At 48.5% G+C, this 23134-nt stretch overlaps 1 protein-coding gene across 6 annotated transcripts in view; it reads right to left on the bottom strand.

The window, feature by feature from the left end:
- Positions 1 to 23134, bottom strand: part of CAMTA1 (calmodulin binding transcription activator 1) — a 1525397-nt gene that overhangs the window by 1378020 nt on the left and 124243 nt on the right. For 4 of the 6 annotated variants that reach the window (XM_033922049.1, XM_033922047.1, XM_033922046.1 and 1 more), the window contains exon 1: positions 18664 to 18811. The exons of 1 other annotated variant lie outside the window; for it this stretch is intronic. In XM_033922049.1, the coding sequence (XP_033777940.1) occupies positions 18664 to 18762 (99 nt within the window). In that variant the 5' untranslated portion in view covers positions 18763 to 18811. Of the gene's footprint in view, positions 1 to 18663; positions 18812 to 23134 lie in introns of those variants that run through there. One more of the 6 variants, XM_033922050.1, reaches the window with a different exon arrangement.

Consider the following 23134-nt stretch of genomic DNA (forward strand, 5'->3'; position numbering starts at 1 on the left):
TCCTCCCATTCACCCACCCACCTCAAGCGCAAATACCCAAAGAACAAAATTAAGACAGAAATAATCCCCCCCCCCTTCCCCGGATGTGACTTTATCTTCAATTTAGGGCTCCTTTTACAAAGCCGCGTTAGCGGTTTAACGCGCATAATAGCGCGCGCTAATTTGCTAGGCACGCCAGACGCTACCGCCTCCTCTTGAGCAGGCGGTAGTTTTTCAACTTGCGCGGGGGTTAGCGCACGCTAAAAAAAAAGGTGCGCGCGATAAAGCCGCTAACGCGGCTTCGTAAAAGGAGCCCTTCGTGTTTGAATAGTGTCAATTCTGAGAATTTTAATCCGCTTATCTTTTGCGCTGCTCAGGAAGAAATACATTTGTTTCTTTTTCTCTGGGGGTTGTACTGCATGCAGAGTCTTGAATCTTAGGGTGCTTTTTTTTAACATATTAGTACTGGATGAAACATATGGAGCTATCAGGGAACTACATTGAAAAATAAAATAATTGTTTTTAAAAACTCTTTTCTTTCTTACTAAGATAAATTATTGGACGCCCCTTGTACCTTTTCACCCTCTTTTTCCCCAACTCCAATCCCATAGGCACCCAGTGAAAATAGACCGGTTAGAGGTTGTAAATTTAAAAGTCATCACCAATATCTTCTCTCACATCAAGCAGCATTATGGGGTAAAGACCTGGAACAACTGCTCGTGCCTAATACTTATAGGGAATTCAGGAAACGCCTAAAAACACATCTGTTCCTGAAGTACTTAGGAAACCAACCCATACAATCTTAGTCCTCAACAAATGATCTTTAGAACTGTTATTCACTAACTCTGAACTTTGTTTATTCCACTCGATCTGTAATACCTTTTAATCATTGTAAACCGCAGAGAACTTCACGGTCCTGCGGTATATAAACTGTTGTTATTATTATTTTTTATTATTAGATGGTTCTCTAAAAGGCCACCTAACCCCTTTGAAAATCAATTCCTAAATCCAAACCCATAAATAGGCTGCTGGAAATATCGCAACATCTAAGGGCAAGAGTCGTTTCATTTCAATGCGGTGCACGGTGGACTGGAAACAGCAGCCAGTGCTCACAGACTCAGGCATCACCTTACAGACCAATTCCAGAAGGACACTTCAGTACTTCAAAGATAAGGAGCATCTATAAATACTCCCACTCAATAATAATTACTCAGGGAGAGTGAGGAAGGTGAAGGAAGTGAAACTCCACACAGTATATGCTTTTATTTTTCATGAGCTGCATTCAATAGTTCTATTAATTACTTTCAAGATTCTCTCTCTCACCCTCTTACTTATTTATGCTCTTCAAACTCTGCCTGGCTTACCAAACTACTCGTGAGCCAGGGTAGGCATTCCTTTAAACTCCTTGTGCTTATTTCCGCGTTCACAGTGCTTCCTGGAGGACTTGGGAACTGTCCCCCCCCCCCCCCCATCCTGAATCTCGGAACAACTGCAAAACCACACAGGACGACGAGTCACCCTGTACCAATTAGAAATCTTGCAGTTCAGTCTCCGGAATTTGTTTCTGCTGCTTTCCCCAAACTGCTTGGGGGTATCTAGCCTTTCAGCAGCATCTCAAAAATGACCTTACATCAAACAGAATCCAGCCGGTTTCTGCAGGGTATCCAATGTCAATAGGTTCAATAAATGGTGCCCAGTGTTAGTTGCTGGGACGATCCGTGCTAAGGGCACTTTGCGCAGAATGACCTTTATAGAATGCCTCCCTCTCGCTGTCTGTCTCTCTCCCTGGCCCCCTTTGTCTGTCTGTCTTTCTGTGTCTCTCCCTGCCCCTGTGTCTTTCTTCTTTTCTTTCTATCTATCTGTCTCTCTCCCTGCCTCCTATGCAGCAGCATTTCTCTCCCACCACTTCCCTGTGCAGCAGCCACAGCAGCATTCCCTCCTCCTCCATTTCCCTCCCCCACACCACTTCCCTGTGCAGCAGCAGCAGCATTTCCCCTACCCCCCCTTTCCCTTCCCGCGGTCTGGCCGGCTCCCTTAGTCCCATACCGCCCCCCCCCCCCTTCCCTTCCCGTGGTCCCGACTAACCTTCCAATTCCAGCAGCGTCTGCAGCACTCTACACACTGCTGCTTCGGGGCCTTCTACTGCCCAGCAAATCAGGGCAGTAGAAGGCCCCGAAGCAGCGTGTGTAGAGTGCTGCAGAAGCTGCTTGAATCGCAATGGGAACAAGTAGAGGGAACGGTGGCCCTTTCAGAACAGCAGCGCGAGTCAATTCGTCGCAGATATCAGCTGGATGGGTTGACTGTGTCTTCTCTGGGCAGAGGTGGCGGCAACTTACATGGCTTTATCCTTCAGACGGCAAGAGCCACAGTGGCCAACAGGCTCCGCGCCGCCGTGCACATGCGCACTCCTACCTGCGGGTCCCTACAGCTCACGGAAAACGGGAGCACGCAGGTGGGAGTGCGCATGCGCGCTTAGGGCTTTATTATATTAGACAGTTCTGCTTGAAAAATTTTATAATTTAATCAAAAACAAACAGGGCAAGTGAGGGATTAGGGAATTGCGTACAATGGGAATGATTAAAACAGACCTGGATATTTTACAAGTGAGTAGTAGTTAAAAACAGCCTCAAAAGAGCGGGCTTTAGCCTAGATTTGAATACAGCCAGAGACGCAGCTCGACATACACAGGAAGTCCATTCCAGGCATATAGGGCCAGATTCACTAAACGCACCGATCGTGTCCCAACCAGTTTGTGATCGTTCCCCGACCCGATTCACTAACCAATCAGATCTGCCCATGCAAATGAGGGGAAAGTAGGAAGTAGGAAGTCATCGATTCACTATACAGAACAAGAATAACCGATTGGGTTTGCCGATCCCAAATGAAGCGACTGCCAAGGACCACTCGCTTACTGTCCTAGCCGACTCTCCTGCTCTCTACCGCCCTGAAATCCCAGTATCGAGGTTACCAAACAACCCTCAAAATAGAAAATAAAACTGTACACTACTACCCATATATTCTGCAAAAAAAGCAGTGCAGTGCGAGCCCGTGGTTTTAACCCGGGAAAATATAAGCTCAGTCTTGGCAATGTTTAGGTTTGGCCTTTCCCAAAGGAATGAGAAATAGCAGCTTTTGAAATCCATCTTCTCAACAAGGTGCTAAAAGTAGTGTAACATTTAATGCTTCAGGAACACAAACACAGAGCGGCATCAGGTCCGGATGCCCAAAGCAATACATTTGTAGCCTCTCCAGGAAAATCTTGCTGCCTCCTTCCTTCAGAGCCAGACTGGCCATCACTTACCGTTTACAATGACCAGTCTGGTATCTTTAGCTATCGGGTGAGCTCCTGAATGGCTAGGCTTGAAATTCTGCCGTTTCAAAGCTAAAAAACTGGGGAATCTTTTCCTTTCCTCCCCCCTCAGCTTTAATGTGATGCATGTTAATAGCAATGCAACACCTCTCTGATTTATAAGATGTGTTACTTTTCTTTTTGTCCAGCTTCTAAAAAGGAGGCCGATCATGTACTGTAAAGTAGAGAATGACTTGGGAACAAATTTTTCCCCATCCCCGTGGGAACTCATTTTCCCGTCCCGTCGAGTTCTTTACCTGTTCCTGCAAGCTCTATCCTCATCTGCACAAGCCTCAAACACTTTAATATCATAAGCAGCAACATTTTAGAGCTCAGATTGTGATGTCATAATGCCTCATTCCACCAATGCCTAAGCTCCGTCCTCGTCTGCACAAGCCTCAAACACTTTACTATCATAAGCAGCAACATTTTAGAGCTCAGATTGTGATGTCATAATGCCTCATTCCACCAATGCCTAAGCTCCGTCCTCGTCTGCACAAGCCTCAAACACTTTACTATCATAAGCAGCAACATTTTAGAGCTCAGATTGTGATGTCATAATGCCTCATTCCACCAATGCCTAAGCTCCGTCCTCGTCTGCACAAGCCTCAAACACTTTAATATCATAAGCAGCAACATTTTAGAGCTCAGATTGTGATGTCATAATGCCTCATTCCACCAATGCCTAAGCTCCGTCCTCGTCTGCACAAGCCTCAAACACTTTACTATCATAAGCAGCAACATTTTAGAGCTCAGATTGTGATGTCATAATGCCTCATTCCACCAATGCCTAAGCTCCGTCCTCGTCTGCACAAGCCTCAAACACTTTAATATCATAAGCAGCAACATTTTAGAGCTCAGATTGTGATGTCATAATGCCTCATTCCACCAATGCCTAAGCTCCGTCCTCGTCTGCACAAGCCTCAAACACTTTACTATCATAAGCAGCAACATTTTAGAGCTCAAATTGTGATGTCATAATGCGTCATTCCACCAATGCCTAAGCTCCGTCCTCGTCTGCACAAGCCTCAAACACTTCAATATCATAAGTGTTCGAGGCTTGTGCGGTTAAGGTGGAGCTTACAGGAATGGGACAGGGACAGGGACAGTGAGAAAACTTGCAGGGATAGGGAAATTGAGTTCCTGCAGTGACGAGGAAAAAATTGTCCCCGTGTCATTCTCTACTGTAAAGGCAACGTTGGCTCTACCTCATCTTCCTACTATCAACATGAAATACGCAAATAAGAGCCTTTGTCACAACTGACACCAACTCTAATGACTTCCAAGGTGAAAATGTTCTCATAAAAAGAGCCATAAACAGACTTCTTATTTATTGCCATAGAAGGAATTTTTGTTTAATTTTATTTTTTTAACCCTTTCAGGACCAAGGGACATATTTGTCCCATAACTTTAAAATCCTATAAATGTTGATTGGGATAGTCTACAGTTCTAAATTTGATATGTACGGATTCCATATGATACTGCCTTTATGTAAACAAACTGGTTCCGACATTCATTCATTAGCGTCGTTGCCAGATTGACGAGAAGATTCACTTGCCACACTGTCCATAAGCCAGAAGTGTGATTTTTTAAATAAAAATAATGATATTTCACAAAAAAAATCAATTTTTTGGCATCTGCAAGCCCTTTTTACCATAAAAATGTCGTCAAAACCACAAAAATTGGCCTACGATCCTTATGGTCCTGAAAGGGTTAAAAGCAGGGTATTATTATCCGCTGTCTATAATAAAACACAGAAAAACAGTCATATTAAGTCCCTCCCACCCTCCCCCCCAAAAATCTAATTTCTATCCATTTCTCTGGTTTCGAATCCCTGTGAGATGAGATTGAAAGACCTCGATAATTAAGACCTGGGAGCCAGAAGAGAACTGGTGGGAATCTAATACAGGCTTTCAAATATTACTGTTACTCAATATTTGGCTAAGCCATCTATGTCTCACCGAATGTCGGCACTATTTCCCACTGAAGATCAAGCTTGTCGGATTGGCCAGTGGCCAACTATGTCATGTGACATAGCGAATCACTGTCAATATTCAGTGATGTCATGCTATTTTATCTTAGCTGGCCAGTCACTGAATATCAACTGGGCCACCTAAATCAGAGGTGACGAACTGGCTGAATACGGCCAGCATTGAATATCCAGGATTGCTGTGGACCATGGGCGGTAACCAGGCTGCCTCTCACAGTCTGAATATCGGGGCCTGTATCTGTGATACAAAATCCCCAATCTGACCAAAGGTGCATGAGGCCATTCCCACTCCAGCCCTCCAGACCGACCTGGGACTCACACAGCCTGCACTCAAGAGGCAGGGGCAAGCTACGCTCCCAGGGGGAACAGTCACCAAGCCTTTTTAACTGGTAAAGCAGGCTGGCTAGGTAGGTACTCTTAGAGACATCTATTAGCAATAGACTTCTTCGCTAAGAGCCTGTACCTTCTCGCATCAGAGCTGTCCCAGCAACATTGAGAATTTCTGTAGCACAAAACCCTCAAAATTTGGAAAGTACCCCAAAAATAAAACAAGAAATCAGAGTAGATCAGAAGAGGAGAGTGTGGCGAGGGAGACAGACAGGAGTGTGAAAAGGGGACTTTAAAAGGTACAGGTGGCTGCCTACAGGGGGGAGGAGAAGTGCCTGTGCTGCCAACGGGGAGGGAAAGTGTCTGTGCTGCCTACGGGGTGGGGGGGGAGGTGCCTGTGCTACCTACGGGGGGGAGGTGCCTGTGCTACCTACGGGGGGGAGGTGCCTGTGCTACCTACGGGGGGAGGTGCCTGTGCTACCTACAGGGGGGGAGGTGCCTGTGCTACCTACAGGGGGGGAGGTGCCTGTGCTACCTACGGAGGAGAGGTGCCTGTGCTACCTACGGAGGAGAGGTGCCTGTGCTACTTACGGAGGAGAGGTGCCTGTGCTACCTACGGGGGGGAGGTGCCTGTGCTGCCTACTGGGGGGGGAGGTGCCTGTGCTGCCTACGGGGGGGAGGTGCCTGTGCTTATTTTGGGGGGAGGTGCCTGTGCTGCCTTTGGGGGGAGGTGCCTGTGCTGCCTTTGGGGGGAGGTGCCTGTGCTGCCTACAGGAGGGGGAGGTGCCTGTGCTGCCTACGGGGGGGAGGTGCCTGTGCTGCCTACGGGGGGAGGAGCCTGTGCTGCCTATGGGGGGGGGGAGGTGTCTGTGCTGCTTACGGGGGGGGGAGGTGCCTGTGCTGCTTACGGGGGGGGAAGTGCCTGTGCTGCCTACGGGGGGGAGGAGCTTGTGCTGCCTACGGGGGGGAGGAGCCTGTGCTGCTTACGGGGGGGGGAGGTGCCTGTGCTGCCTACGGATTTTTTGCTCTATAAGACCCTGTCCCGGCCTACCACTAGACAGGGCAGGGCGGTGGGAATTTTTTTTTCTTGGGTTTTCCTCCTCTATAGGTGGATGCATCTTATGGTCAGTTGCGTCTTATAAAGAGAAAAATACGGCAATTTTCTTTAATAGTGGTATTAGGCCTCGGATGAAAGCCAAGTTCAGATGAATTTTTAAAAAGCCAAATTTTAAGATTCAAAAGCGTCCCTTAAAAGCCAGCTTTTTAGTAGCCCTTTGAACTTATCAAGTGATTTTTCTTTTCTAATATATATCGGCATTCCGTTTCATATTTGTAGCGCTGTAACAGAGAAGATTGTATTCCTCCGAGTGTTGATGAATCTTAGAGAAGGGACTGAAACAAAGAATGCGGCATGGTACCTAGGTCGACAGAAGATTGCAAAGACCATTGGAGCAGGAAGAGAAAATATAGATAGCTATATTTAAACACAAAGGCATGGCACAGTCTTCCCAGTGGAAATGCTGGACACACAAAAAAATATCCAAACTCAAAACAAAACATGATGCAAACCCAAACAATCCTTAGTTGCATTACTTAGGCCCATCTATATCAACCTTCTCCAGAGTGCCTTAAAAGCAAATTAAGCATTAATTACGCAGTACAAAAGACCACTATAAATCATGGGGGAAACAAGACATTAAGGAAGCATTAAAGATTTGGAAAGGCTAGTTTGCAGATGTCGGTCGTAGTTATAGAGAAGTGAAAACTCTGACTTTGCTGTTAAGGGGCATGTGAAAAAAAAAAGGTGGAGACTTTTTAGATCATTAAGGGGAAAATTTTAGAAACAGCGCCTATACTTGGACACCGGTAGGCGCCCTATCAGCACGTAACACAATTTAAAATGGCAAAAAAACCAGCAACGTTAAAGCACCTACAGGCGCCTATATAATACGCATCAGAATCACGCTTGCGTAGGTGCTTTGGGCTGCCTAACGCCACCATGGGTGTGGCTAATGCCAGAAGCGGAGTTAAGCAGCTTAAAGCACCTTCGCAGGCGCGATTCACGGCAAAGATAGGTGCTGGAAATGTAGGCCCAGAAAACCCTGGCCCACATTTTTGGCGCCTACCTTTCACGGAGGCGCGATTCTCTATAGGGCACCGTCACGTGATTGACACCAGATTGGCGGCCGCTTTTTAGGTGGCTGCTGATATCGGAACCTTATAGAAAATACAGAGTCACAAAGAAGAAGAAAACAGTCCCTGCTCCAAGGAGCTTACAATCTAAACAGCCAAGACAGACAAACAGGATGTCATGGATACAGTTAAGGGGAAGGGTTAATCAGCTGGCTGGGTTGGAGGGCAGAGGGGAGTACAGGACAATCAAGCCATTGTGACATCACTGATGAGGTTGGCTCTTATTGGTGGAATGAGGCATTATGACATCAGAGGAGTAGGGCTAAGGATTGAAGGCTATATTAAAAAAGGTGGATTTTCAATCTGCTTTTAAACAAGGGAAGGGGCTTGACGGACAAATTTGGGTAATTTATTCCAGGCATGGGGGCAGCTAGATGAAAGGAACGAAGTCTGGAATTGGCAGCGGAGGAGAAGGGTAAAGCTAAAACTCTTTAAAACAAGGAAAATGGAGATTGTTCACGTTAAAACAGCGTCACTGCCACTAAGAACACCGAGTTTGATGACAAACAATATGGCAGTTCGTAGAAATTCTACAAGTTTTATTGAGACACTATTCTGCCATATTTTATTTCCACCATTACATCATCAATGTGACATAAAAACTTCATATGTTACATCTTATGATCTCCAGAAGAAAGCTCTCTTCAGTACAACGCAAATATTGTGGCAAGTTTTAACAGTACATTTCACAAGGACCAAATTTGAACGGAGATTTTGATATATTGCATTATTTTAAAAAAACTGTGCACAGATGTGGAATTTGTACATTTTAAGTACGTGAACTTGGAATCCGCCTAGCTGATAAACGGACTAGAAATTTTTAAAACAAATAAATAAATACTCCATAGACCTTGGCTTACGAGGGGCTTCTGAAAAATCCCCAGCCCAAGCAAGAAAAGAGAACGACGATTCCACATTTCTCTTGATGCTTTCCGTTTCAATTCGTATCATTGAAACGAAAAGTGTCAAAAGTGTGGCATAAAGCACAGTTACTTACCGTAACAGGTGTTATCCAGGGACAGCAGGCATATATTCTCACATGTGGGTGACGTCATCTACGGAGCCCCGGCGCGGACAGCTTTTCAAGCAAACTTGATTGAAGTTTCAAGTTTGCACACTGCACCACGCATGTGCGTGCCTTCTCGCCCACTAGAGGGCGCATCCCACCTCGTGGTCCTCAGTTCCATAACTAGCAAGGAAGCCATCCCCGGGGAGGCGGGCGGGTTGTGAGAATATATGCCTGCTGTCCCTGGATAACACCTGTTACGGTAAGTAACTGTGCTTTATCCCAGGACAAGCAGGCATGATATTCTCACATGTGGGTGACCTCCAAGCTAACCAAAACAGGGCAGGTGGGAGGATGGCAATTAGGAAAACAGATTTTGCAATACTGACTGGCCAAACCGGCCATCACTCCTGGATAGAGTGTCCAGACAGTAATGAGAGGTGAATGTATGAACCGAAGACCAAGTGGCAGCCTTACATATTTCCTCCATCGGAGTGGATCGGAGAAAGGCTATTGAAGCTGCCATTGCTCGGACCTTGTGCCCCGTGACTCGACCCGGGGGAGGAAGGCCAGCCTGAGCGTAGCAAAAGGAAATGCAAGCGGCCAACCAGTTAGACAGAGTGCGCTTGGAAACTAGATGCCCTAATCGATTGGGATCGAAGGACAAAAACAATTGAGGAACCTTCCGATGAGACCTGGTGCGTTGAAGATAATATGCCAACGCCCTCTTACAGTCAAGCGTGTGAAGCGCCGTCTCGCCAGGATGGGAGTGGGGCTTCGGGAAGAACACAGGAAGGACAATGGACTGATTGATGTGGAAGTCCGAAACAACTTTAGGTAAAAACTTAGGATGGGTGCGGAGAACTACCTTGTCGTGATGAAAGACAGTGAAAGGAGGGTCCGCAACCAAGGCTTGCAACTCCCCAATCCGCCTGGCGGAGGTGAGGGCAATTAGAAACACCGCCTTCCAAGTCAGAAATTTCAAGAGGGACTTGTTGAGTGGCTCAAAGGGGGGTTTCATCAGTTGAGCCAGAACTACATTCAGGTTCCACACGACAGACGGAGGCTTAAGAGGGGGGCAAACCCTGAGTAACCCTTTCATGAAGCGTGTCACCAAGGGGTGGAGTGACAGGGGGCGTCCCTCCAGAGGTTGGTGGAAAGCAGAAATCGCACTGAGATGAACCCGCACCGAAGTGGTTTTCAAGCCGGAGCTCGACAAATGAAATAGATATTCTAAGACCGAGGATACCGGAACTGATACCGGATCCAGGTGAAAAGACGAACACCAGGTGGAAAACCTGGTCCATTTCTGCGCATAGCAAAGCCTCGTCGAGATCTTGCGGGAGGCTTCCAACACCTCCTTCACCGATTGAGACAGGTCCGGAGGAGTCAGGGGACAAGAAACCAGGCTGTCAGGTGCAATGACTGCAGATTGGGATGTAACATGGATCCTTGACTCTGAGACAGCAGAGAAGGAGAGACAGGCAGGGGAAGAGGCTCCCTGGCACTGAGCTGGAGCAGCAGGGAGAACCAGTGCTGACGCGGCCACCGAGGTGCTATGAGAATCATCGTGGCCGTGGACGATTTTAGGTGTACCAACTTTCGCATGATCAGAGGGAACGGAGGGAATGCGTACAGGAACCTCCCTTCCCAGTCGAGTAGGAAGGCATCCGCTTCCAGACGGTCCTGCGAGTACATCCGAGAACAATATAGTGGTAGTTTGTGTGTCTCCGGAGAGGCAAACAGATCCACCTGTGGCGTTCCCCAGCGAGCGAAAACCTCGCGTAGAACTGCTGAGTGTAGAGTCCACTCGTGCGGTTGCAGAAGTCGACTGAGTTTGTCCGCCAGGCAATTCCGTTCTCCTTGGATGTAGACCGCCCGGAGGAAGATGTTCCGGGAGGCCGCCCACTCCCAGAGGCGAAGAGCTTCGGAGCAGAGGGGCCATGACCCCGTTCCTCCCTGCTTGTTCACATAATACATTGCCACCTGATTGTCCGTGCGGACGAGGACCACCTGGTCCTGCAATATGTGAACGAAGGCTCGAAGTGCTAGGAAGATGGCTCGCAGCTCTAGCACGTTGATGTGACACTGACGGTCTTCTGCCGACCACAGGCCCTGCGTGCGAAGACCGTCGAGGTGGGCTCCCCACGCGTACTCCGAGGAGTCCGTGGTCAGGACCTTGCGAAAAGGCGGAGTGCGGAACAATAGCCCCATGGACAGATTTGAAGAGTCTGTCCACCAACGCAGCGATTTCCGCAAGGGCGGAGTCACCGAAATGAGGCGAGACACCGGGTCGCACTCCTGACGCCACTGGGACGCGAGGGTCCACTGAGGGATCCTCAGATGTAGCCTCGCAAACGGCGTGACATGTACCGTCGAGGCCATATGGCCCAGCAGCATCATCATGCGCTTGGCCGACACCTTCGACAGTTGAGAGACCTGGTGGCTCATCCGTACCAGGGCTTCCAACCGCTGGGTCGGCAGGTAGGAGCGTAGGCGCACCGTGTCCAGCACCGCACCTATGAATTGAAGAGACTGCGACGGCCTCAACTGAGACTTTGGAAAGTTTATCTCGAACCCGAGAGTTTGCAGGAAGGCAATAGACTGTCGGGTCGCTGAGATAACCCCCTCCCTGGTCGGGGCTTTGATGAGCCAATCGTCCAGGTAAGGGAACACGTGAAGTCCACGCGACCTGAGGGCTGCTGCAACCACCACCATGCACTTCGTGAATACTCGTGGGGACGCGGCCAGGCCGAAGGGCAGTACCCTGTACTGGAGGTGGAGGTCCCCCACCTGGAATCGTAAGAATCTTCGACAGGCGGGGTGCACCGGAACATGGGTGTATGCTTCCTTCAGGTCGAGGGAGCACATCCAGTCCCCTTCCTCCAAGAGGGGATACAGAACCGGGAGAGATAGCATTCGAAACTTCTCCCGGGCCAGGAATTTGTTGAGCTTCCTGAGGTCCAGTATGGGGCGCAGGTCCCCGGTCTTTTTTGGGACCAAGAAGTAGCGGGAGTAAAACCCCGTACCCCACTGGTCCTTGGGGGCCGGCTCGACCGCCCGAAGCTTCAAGAGGGCTTTGGCTTCGGTTATAAGGGTCGGTAGCTGCGAACGGTTGCAGGGGACTAAACTTGGGGGACTGTCCGGCGGCGAGGACACAAAGTTGAGCGAGTAGCCCTCGGAGACGATCCGGAGCACCCAAGCGTCTGAGGTAATCCCGGTCCATGCCTCCCGGAAGGACCGAAGACGGCCCCCGATAGGAAGGGGTTCCTGTGAAAGTGCGGAGGGGAACCCGCCCCGTCCGCTCAGCCCGTCAAAAGGAAGGCGCTGGCTTAGAAGGGCCCTGCGCCGGGGCTTGGGGTTGTCCCCCTCTGCCTCGCTGAGACGGACGTCTCGGAGGCGGTCTCGAGAAAGCCGGGGTCGACTTCTGAGGGTATCGGCGCGGCGGAGGCCGAAAGGGTTTCTGCGGCGGGGGCCTAGGTTTGGGGCGGACCAGGGATGCTAGAGAGCGCTCCTGTTCCGACAAGCGCTTGGTCGCCGCATCCAATGACTCGTCGAATAACTCGGACCCCACACAAGGCAAGTCTGCCAGGCGTTCCTGCAGGTTTGGGTCCATGTCGAGGGTGCGAAGCCAGGCCAAGCGGCGCATGGCCACCGCGAGGGCCGACACCCTCGAAACCAGCTCAAAGGCGTCGTACACTGCATGGAATAGGTACAACCGCAATTGAGACAGGTTGGACATAAACTTGTCGAATCCTGCTCTTTGGGAGTCCGGCAACGAGTTTCGATATTGAGGAAGGTCCTTCACCATCCCACGCAAAAAGGAGGAAAAGGTGAAGGCGTAATTTAGAACCCTGGTGGCCATCAGGGAATTTGAATAGAGGCGACGGCCAAACTTGTCCAGGGTCCGCCCCTCCCTGCCTGGTGGAACCGCCGCAGAAACCCGTGAGGGCTGTGATTTTTTAAGAGCAGACTCCACCAGAAGAGACTGGTGTGAGAGCTGCGCCTTATCGAACCCTTTAGGGGGAATCGTCCTATACTTCGATTCCATTTTTGAAGGCACAGACGTGACTGTAAGAGGGTTTGACAAGTTCTTCAGCCAGGTTTGCAGAAGGACACTGTTGAGAGGGAGTCTAGGCACCTCCCTAGGAAGAGTGGGGAGGTCCTGTTCCTCCAAAAATTCTTTGGAATACCGAGAGCCTACCATCAGGTCAATCCCCAGGGCTTGGGCCATGTCCTGAACGAAGGATGAAAATGAGGACGGCCTAGCCTGGGGAGAGGGGGTTCTCGACCGCCCCACCGAGGAGAGGGGGGAGGCCTCATGGGAATAATGAGGATCCCTAACCGATCCCGAATCCCAGGATCCCCTCTCAAGGGCCCTCGAGGGGGAAGGGGAAGTTATTCTCCTCGCAGAACCCTTGGGTGAGGACCCCGGGGTTCGTGGGACACTCTCCCGTTTCCTCGGCGAGGCGGCCCGGGAAGACTTCCCATGGGGTGAGCGGAGGAGCCTCGGGTTGTCGAGGCGCAACTCCGACACCTGCAGCGCCTCGCCCCCGAACGACGAGGAACGGTCGCGCCGAGGCGAGCCTCGGGGCCGCTTAGACTTCCTCGATCGACGCCCCGTCCGAGGTCGCGTCGAGGGCGAGGCGTGTCTGGAAGACCCGGAGGAAGAGGAGGAAAGACGGCGCACTCTGCGCAACTTTTCTTTGGGCCTTACACTCCGCTCAGGGGGTTCCCCCGAGGTCGAGGTCCGGGGCGGGGCCGAGACCGAGGTGAACGGGGCCCCAGTACCCGAGACCGAGGTCGCCGAGGCCGGGGCTCCCGAGGGAGCCGAGGCCGGGGCCTCCGAGACCGAAGGCGCCCAGGCCGAGGTCGAGGCCGCCGGAACCGCAGCACGCTGCAACACTTCCAGGGCTCCCGACAGCTCCGATGAGATCAGAGCTCGGAGGAGATCCTGGAAGGCCGGAATCCCCACGAAGGTGGGGAGTTCCGAGTCCGGGGCATACTCCCTGGAGGGCGACCTCGGTCTCGAGTATTCCCTCGGGGTGTGCGGAGTCGAGGTCCGATGCGGGGCCGGGGTCGACCCACCCGCCTTGGCCTGACTCGAGGATGGCTTCTTTGCTGAAGGGGATGGAACAGAGGACTTACCCGAAGCTTGCTTCACTGACGACGCCTTCGAGGAAGAGGGCCGAGGCGAGGCCGAGGCCCCCGAGGACGCCGAGGCCGAGGTCAAGGCCGGGGCCGAAGCCGAGGCCGACGTCGAGGCCTTAGGCGGCGCGTCGACGGCGAACAATTCGGCCATTCTTGCCTTACGGCGACGGAGGGCCCTGTTTTGGAAGGTAGCACAGCGATCACACGAGTCTGTCGGATGTTCGGGCCCAAGACAGACAATGCACCACCGGTGAGGGTCAGTGATGGAAAGCAACCTCTCACACCAGCTGCACTTTTTGAATCCCGTAACAGGACGGGACATCCACGAAGAAAAAGAAGAAGGCCGGGAACGTACCGACGTCCCGCGGCCACGGCTTCCGGGAGCCCCCGGAGCCCGACGAAAAACGAAAGACTTTTTTTTTTTTTTTTTTTTTGAAAAGAAACGAAAGGAAAACAGCACCGCGAACTAATTCGAAGGGAAAAACAAACTAAACGCGGCAGCTAGAAGGCAAAAACACTGGAGCTCAGATCCACAGGGCTTTCTTGCTCCGCGGAAAAATTTGAACTGAGGACCACGAGGTGGGATGCGCCCTCTAGTGGGCGAGAAGGCACGCACATGCGTGGTGCAGTGTGCAAACTTGAAACTTCAATCAAGTTTGCTTGAAAAGCTGTCCGCGCCGGGGCTCCGTAGATGACGTCACCCACATGTGAGAATATCATGCCTGCTTGTCCTGGGATAACTTGTAGGTTTGCTCCACCTTGTTCTCTTCTTGACTGGGCTGAGAACTTTTCAGCGGCCCCTCGAAGTATGGGGGTTGATGGCTGTCATGGTACGCGCAAAACTAACCCCTTTGGCATCACGGCCCTTGAGAGATACCAAAGATTGCATTGTATTTCTAAGTCTTTAAGACAAGCTCTAAAAGCCACAGTCTGTTTGGTTTATGAGACTGGGTTTTTTGGAGTCATATCTCTGTTGCTGCCCAGTGGGAGGGAAATTGAATACAGTCAAATAAAAAAATCCAATAACAATTAGCCATCATAAAACCACTGAGGCATTCCAATTGCAACTTTTCCAACACAGCTTTTTTCCTTTGCATGGCTGCCGACTGGCCTTTTAACCTCATCCCTCTGAATGCAGAAAGGTATCTTATAATGGCCAGCTTAATTAAAGCACGCCTTGGCATTTCCTCAGGCTAAATAACACATACTCTATAAACCCCCATGAAAACCAGACTAAATACAACCCTTCGCCATGTATTTTCTAAATTCTTTAAAAAAAACAACCAAAAATCAGCAAGAAGTAGTTCTGCGACCCCTTACAGTTCTGGATTGCCCGAGTCACTCTTCACCCTTCTGCTTCTATTCCTTTCTCTCCTCTCTTCTACCTTCCAAAGTATTTAGATCAATGCTGTCTTGTTAAAATGTTTATTTTATTTTTATTTTTCCTCTAACTCTACTTTTCACTTCTCTATTACCCTCCAGGTACTTTAGTTAGATTGTGAGCCTTCGGGACAGTAAGGGAATTTTTCAAGTACCTTTCTTATTTCTAATCTTAATGTATATTTTCTGTAAACCGCTTAGAACCTAACGGACGTAGCGGTATATAAGAATTAAATTACATTACATTACATTACATTACATGGACCATTTGGCCTTCATCTGCCATCATGTTTCTAGGTTTCTATAACCATAAAGCTCTATGACATCACAATGCAGGCAAAGAGCCTTAGCCAATGGGAAGAAGATATGCAAATGTTAAGAGCCTTAGCCAATAGGGAGAGGAGGAGATAGTGGATGCTGCAGAATTCTACTGTTCAACGGCTCCCCCTTCTGCTTCTATTCCTTTCTCTCCTCTCTTCTACCTTCCAAAGTATTTAGATCAATGCTGTCTTGTTAAAATGTTTATTTTATTTTTATTTTTCCTCTAACTCTACTTTTCACTTCTCTATTACCCTCCAGGTACTTTAGTTAGATTGTGAGCCTTCGGGACAGTAAGGGAATTTTTCAAGTACCTTTCTTATTTCTAATCTTAATGTATATTTTCTGTAAACCTCTTAGAACCTAACGGATGGAGCGGTATATAAGAAATAAATTACATTACATTACATTACATCCACACCAAGTGCTCAGCTTTCCAAGGACACGATTCATAAAAACACTTATCACTGCAACTGCGTACATAATTGGCTCATCTGTTCCATTAAACTAAGAGTATACTGAACCGCTTGTCAGACTGATAAAAAGAAAGGCGGTATAACACCTGTGAGAAAATGCTTATATGCATGCAGGCAAAAAAAAAAAAATGGTTCCTGTTTTGCTTGCAATGATGAAGAGCTATACGAGGATCTCTCACCAGCCTGTTATTCTAGTACTGACATGCTGTAAAGATCATTTGCAGTCAAATTAGAGGTGGAGTACATATATACCTGTACCATACGGTTCATAGACAAAAGCGCGCGACGACAACCCAGCGCAGACAAAACTGAGCGCAAGGCGGAAGCGCGCCGAAGAAAAACAGTATTTTAAGGGGCTCTGATGGGGGGTGTTGGTGGGGAACCCCCCCACTTTACTTAATAGAGATCGCGCTGGCGTTGTGGGGGGTTTGGGGGGTTGTAACCCCCCCCCCTCATTTACTGGAAACTTTTTCCCTCTTTTTTAGGGAAAAAGTGAAGTTTTCAATATAATGTGGGGGGTTACAACCCCCCAAATCCCCCACAATGCCGGCACGATCTCTAAGTAAAGTGGGGGGGGTTCCCCACCAACACCCCCCGTCGGAGTCCCTTAAAATACTGTTTTTCTTCAGCACGCTTCCGCCTTATGCTCAGTTGTCTGCGCTGGGTTGTCGGCGCGCCTTTGTCGTCGTGCGCTTTTTACCTGTCACCGTACCATACTAAGGTTCCAATGTACTAACCCATAAAAAATTTAGGGTTAGAGACTTCTTTTGATATTATTTAGATATGACATGATCTCTCATATGACCTAAAACTAATCACCCAGCAGTATGTAAATATATAATGAAAAACAGAACTAAATACTGCAAATACCTAGCAGTGCACGGTAGTATTAATAGTCCAGAAAGTTGAAAGGACTATGGCCTCAGAATCGGAGCCCACGCTTAACAGTCACAGACTGGAAGTAATCTGCGCGGTGTATTTGCTCCTGCTCCAATCATCGGCCCACACACCTGCTTGAAAAAATCTTTAAAAAATTGCAGGTGTGTGGGCCGATGATTGGAGCAGGAGCAAATACACCGCGCAGATTACTTCCAGTCTGTGACTGTTAAGCGTGGGCTCCGATTCTGAGGCCATAGTCCTTTCAACTTTCTGGACTATTAATACTACCGTGCACTGCTAGGTATTTGCAGTATTTAGTTCTGTTTTTCATTATATGATCTCTCATATGGCCACAGCATGGATTTAAGGAGCTGTTAGCATCACAGCTTTAGCAGGCCCAGTAACCCTTCCCCCTTTGCAATGAGATAGGGTCCCCTCCTTAGAAGTCTGAAATCCTTGGTAGCTTAGAGCAGGGGTAAGCAATTGCGATCCTCGAGAGCCGGAGCCAGGTCAGGTTTTCAGGATATCCGCAATAAATATGCATGAGATAGATTTGCATCTCAAGGAGGCAGTGCATGCAAATCCATCTCATACATATTCACGGTGGATATCCTGAAAACCTGACCTGGCTCCAGCTCTCGAGGACCGGAATTGCCTACCCCTGGCCTAGAGGTCCTGGTACCTCTCTCCTCTCCCTGCACCACTCCGGGAATCAGTGATTTGTAAAAAAATAATAATCTCGCTCCCTCCCATCACCATGAAATAGCTGAATTCATAAAGGAGGCAGATATGATTCCTATTGCTTCTTGCTACATGATATGACCGGGCACAGCCAAGCTGGGCTCAGCAAATGGCCTGACCCAGCACACACCAACCTCGGCTGAGCCGAGATTATTTGGTAGCCTGGTACTGCTTTAATAAAGAGTTCAAAATCAACGGTGCAATTTCTTTATATAAATTTAATGTTCCTACATCACAAACAAACTTTCAGACGTGATTTTCAGGTTTCTATCTTCCTGTGCTTATTTTCCAACACAAACCAAACAATTCCAGTTCAAGCCAAAATACCAAAAAAAGGAAAAGAAAAAATAAAAACCAACCCCTTATTCAAAACGAAAGCTTTTCTTCTACCAGGCAAAACTCCCTTGGAGTTAAGCTTAATGCCCCAAGGCTGGCATCCTCTCCTATAATTATCCCTCAATAGATCAGCTGGGAAGAGCCCCTCCCAGATCCCAAAACAAAATGGCTGCCTGTGGCTTGTATTTTAAAGATCAAAACAAAAAAACTTCAGCTTTACAATCATCTTGGGCAGACTTTACTTTCATCCAGCCCCCTTTACCCTCAAAACATCAACTCATTTCCATTCCTTCAGAGCTGGGCAAATCAGTTCCTTCTATTTCCATATCATAGGAACTCTCACTACCAGCCATTTCAAAATCTGGCACACAAACAGCATTATCATTAGTATTAATCTAAGTACTTTCTCTTCATCTTAATTAATCTTACTTATTGCATTTCTTCTGTTTCTACTGTAAACCGCTTAGAACCTCACGGTACAGCGGTATATAAGAAATAAATTATTATTATTATTATTCTCTTCCTCCCAAACTTCTACCTTACTTTGCTGCCATGGTGAGGCCTGGTGCTTTCTGGCTCTTCTAGGCTGATGTTTGCTGGATGGCTGGGTTTCTTTCTGTGGGAAAGTGATTTCCATTCCTTTCACTGCATGTGTGTTAGAGTAACCTGCCCTCTGATGCCTTCTAATGGGGCCTGAACCAGTATCAGCCTGATTGGGTGTAGCTTGTATTTCATCCCTGCTTTTCCCTGTCCCTGTAGCTGCTGGGACATGTAGTCTTTCTAGCTGTTTCTTTACAGCTGGCTTGGGGAAAGCTAAACCAGTTCTGGATGCTTTTTGCATGGCTTGAGGAGGTTTAACTATAGGAAGGCTTGGCTTTTGAGAACTCCTAGGTGAGGCTTTGGGAATTAAACTAGCAGGCTTAGGAATACGTTTTTAATTTTACCTCCCTCTTCTGGCAAGGCTTCCTCACTGGGAACGGGGCAGCCCTGTGTGACAATGGTTACTATCTTTGAGTCACATATAAGGTAAAGAAGCCGCTGTTGTATCTTCAATCAAATTATATCTAAATTGTCTTACTCAGATCTCATCCAAGGCAAAGAACCATTCTAACTTTCATTTATACTTAATGTTCTTATTCTCAATTGTGTGGACCTTCAGACCACAGCCGGGCACAACGCTACCGGTTGTATTACTCTTCGTCGGTCCAATCTTTATTAGTTATTCAGCTTTTTATACTTATATTTTTTGTATGAACAGAACAACACTTAGCCTTTATAGTGTGTCCGTGAAGGACTGCCTCTCGCCGCAGGAGGCATGTCCTGTAGCCAGTCAGCCAGTGCCTCTCCTCCTCCCCATTGTTGACGTGGCATACCTGAAATCTCAGGAGGTGCACTAGCGTGCCGTGACGCACAGTTTGCGATACACTGGTTTAGAGATTTGGGTAGGGTTTTTTTTTCATCTGATGAGGTAATTATCCTCTCAATCCCATATGCTACACAGTTTTCTGGGGATTTTTCCTTCCATACTTCAAATAAGAAGTGTTATTCATCTATTCACTATCCTCCCCCCTCCCCCCCTTTTTTTTTGTTTGGTTTTTTTACAAAACCATACTGACAGCTGCCACGAGATAACAGCACCGAAATCCATTCATTCCCAATGGCCTTTGGTGCGATTTAATCGGCTTAAAAAGGGCCTATATTTTTTTCATTTATGAGGAAGTATAAATGTGCACATGCATTCTGCAAGTGTACCGGCACATTTTCCATCCCATGTGCATACATCACAACTCCGCCTTTATGCTGCCCAAACTTAGGGTTGCCAGATTTTCCAGTTGGAAAATCTGGACCTCCTAATCCTGCCCACTCTCCCACCCCCACTGCCTGCTCTTGTTGGAAAGGGAGGACGACTGCGCATGCATGACATCATCGCATGGCATCCGCACATGCACGGACTCCCTCCCTGCTCGATGCGATTTGAGGAGGCTTTTCAAAACCCGGACAAAGTGCCATGTTCGTGGAAATCCGGACGTCTGGTAACCCTACCCCAGGGGTAGGCATTTCCGGTCCTCGAGAACTGGAGCCAGGTCAGGTTTTCGGGATCTCCACAATGAATATGTATGAGATGGATTTGCATGCACTGCCTCCTTCTGATGCAAATCTATCTCGTGCATATTTATTGCGGATATCCTGAAAACCTGACCTGGCTCTGGCTCTCGAGGACCGGAATTGCCTACCCCTGCTGGCCTACCCCAACTACACCTCCAGAAACAGCCACCACATTTTATAAAAGGCCTCTTCCATGTGTACAATTGGCTTTATGCACACACCATCAGAAAAGGAGTATCCACTGTCTCTTAAGGTTACCAGATTTTACTATTATGAAATCCAGACCCGTATGCTTAGAAAAAAGAGAGGTTAACGTCTTGGCAGTTATGCAATGGAAAAGTCAAGGGGCACCATTGTTGGGCTGTGCTTAGGGCATAGGCTGGCCTTAATCCGACCCCTGGTCTCGTGCCTATAATGTTTCCCAACATATCTAAAACACATTTTCTGCATTGTTGTCTGTGATCGAGCCGTCCACAATTACCAAAATCCCAGTGTCAGCACAAGCTGTTCTTTCTGTGAGCAAACCCTTCTTCCATACACTCTTTTATATGACGCACTTAAAAAAACTCGGAGCCCATTTCAGTTTCTCAATGCTACACTACCCAAGGGAAAAATAGATTTTTCCCATCAAAAGAGTAAATGAGATGTTATTTTGCAAAGATAAACATATTCCTTTAAGCCTTGATTCTAAAAGTGCCATACTCTGAACAGCATCCAGCCAGAAAGGGTTTGAATAAAACCTATTACATCTGAAACCTGACTTACAGTTTTACCCCCCACCCCACACATAAAAAAACAACAACAAAAAAAACCCCACCCCACAACACTGCATTATGGAGCTCTTGTTAACACCCTGAGCAATTAGCTAAAATGGTAAAAGCTTTAGCTCAGCAATGAGAACAGAGCAAATGAAGACAGATAAAGACCATATGGTCTAGTTAATCTGCCTATTCATGCTATCTGCTATCCCTTCCTCTCCCTTAGAGATCCAATGTACCCATCCCAAGTTGTTTTGAATTCAGATACACTTTTCGTCTCCATCACCTCCATTGGGAGGCCATTCCACACATGAAGACATATTTTCTGAGGTTTACTTCCAAGTCTATCCCCTTTCAGCGGCTTCATTTTACGCCCCCCTCATTCGGGCTTCCTTTCAATTGACCCTTGCTTCATACGCATTTATGCCACGTTTCTTACTCTTTGTGACTCTGTGCAGCGCTGCGTGCGTCTGGTAGCGCTATAGAAATAATTAATAGTAGGAGTAATGAACTCCCCACTAAAAACTGTCAAAAAGACAGATCTGCCGAGCTACATTCTAAACGAAAAGAAAAAGCCTCGGGTACTAGGGGAGCACTAGGGTTCACGAATCGCGGGCTCGCTCATTCGCAGTCCGCTCCGACCGCCTCTTCCTGTAGTGAAGTCGGGCTACGCCCTTCAGGAGCTGCGACTCACAGCAGCTCCAGATGGGCGTCGCCCGACTTCACTACAGGAAGAGGCGGTCGGGAGCAGACCGCGAGTGATTTTCGTCACCCACTGGCGCTCCAGCTGCCCTCTCCTGCCTCCCCTGCCTTTTGGCAGGCGAAAAAACCGCATTCGCAGTTTTTTTGAAATTTGTGGGGGTTCCTGGAACATTTCGGAGGAGTACTGTATACCCTACCATCCACCAACTACGTCATTGGCATAAAAAACTTAACTAGAATGGTTAACGCCAAACCTGGCTGCAGAAGAAAAATAAAAAATAATTGAAAGCACCACTCTATGGCCATTACATAGTCTGTATATTTATAAGCCAACGTTTCAGGGTAATCCAACTGCTTCCTCAGGGCAGGGTTACCAGATTTTACGTATGTAAAATCCAGACCCGACCAGTTCCACTCATCCCCCACCCCATTACACCCATATCATGCCCCAGCCCCACCCTGCGCATCGCAGTTGGGAAGGCAACCGCGCAAGCGATATGATGTTGTCATGCGCATGTCACTGCGTTGCGTCCACGCATGCACGGATGCCCCTCCCAATTCGATCTGCTTTTCAAAACCCAGACAAAGTGCCAGGGTTTGAAAAGCCGCCTGGACATGCTCCCTAAAAGAGAACATGTCCGGGTACATCCGGATGTCTTGTAACCCTAAGGGAAATACCTGTTAGGTCTAAGCCAATCAGGGCATTAGGCCCCTCCTAATACATGCCAGTGATGCACAAGGAGGAGCCTAAGGCCCCGAATGGCTCAGGAGCCTAAGGACAATCAGGACCTTAGGCCCCTTCCAGTGCATCCAGGAGGCACCGGGAGGGGAAAGGGCTGCCATTATGAAGAGGCGACCCTTCAAGGCAGGAGGGAGTGGGCATTCCTCCTGCCTGCTTTTTGACGAAAGGTACAGGAAGGGCGGTGTTGGGGTGGTAGGTTCTCGAGCTGAAGGGGGGGGGTCTGATCCTAACCCCCCTAGCCCACTAGGATTTTGTGGGAGGGCTCAGGGAGATAGGACAGCAAGGGGGTGCTTGGTGTGTCAGAGGGAATGGAAGGCTTGCAAGCAGCAAGGGGTCAGAGAGGAGGAGAGGTGCCAGTGCCCCCACCAAGATGGCACCCGGGGCGGACTGCCCCCCCTTATTATGATAGAAGGTTGCATGACCCTTCCCCACATGGATTACAATCTGAATGAAGATGGGAATGGCAGGCAGAGCTAGATTACAGATCCAATTTTATGTAATGGAGGCCCGGTTACTAATGGAATACATTAAGAGCCCAGAGTTGGGAAAGGGGTGGTGATTTGCAGTATATCGCTCACCCGGTTGGCAAAGAAAGGAGATGTTTAGCTGTTACCATCTGCTTGCATACTCAGTGGCCTGAAATGGTCGAGAGTTTTTCACTTTGATTAGAGATTCATTTTCATCTATGTATTTTTGATGTA

Source organism: Geotrypetes seraphini, chromosome 15 (assembly GCF_902459505.1).
Source record: "Geotrypetes seraphini chromosome 15, aGeoSer1.1, whole genome shotgun sequence".
In the NCBI taxonomy this organism is placed as follows: Eukaryota; Metazoa; Chordata; class Amphibia; order Gymnophiona; family Dermophiidae; genus Geotrypetes; species Geotrypetes seraphini.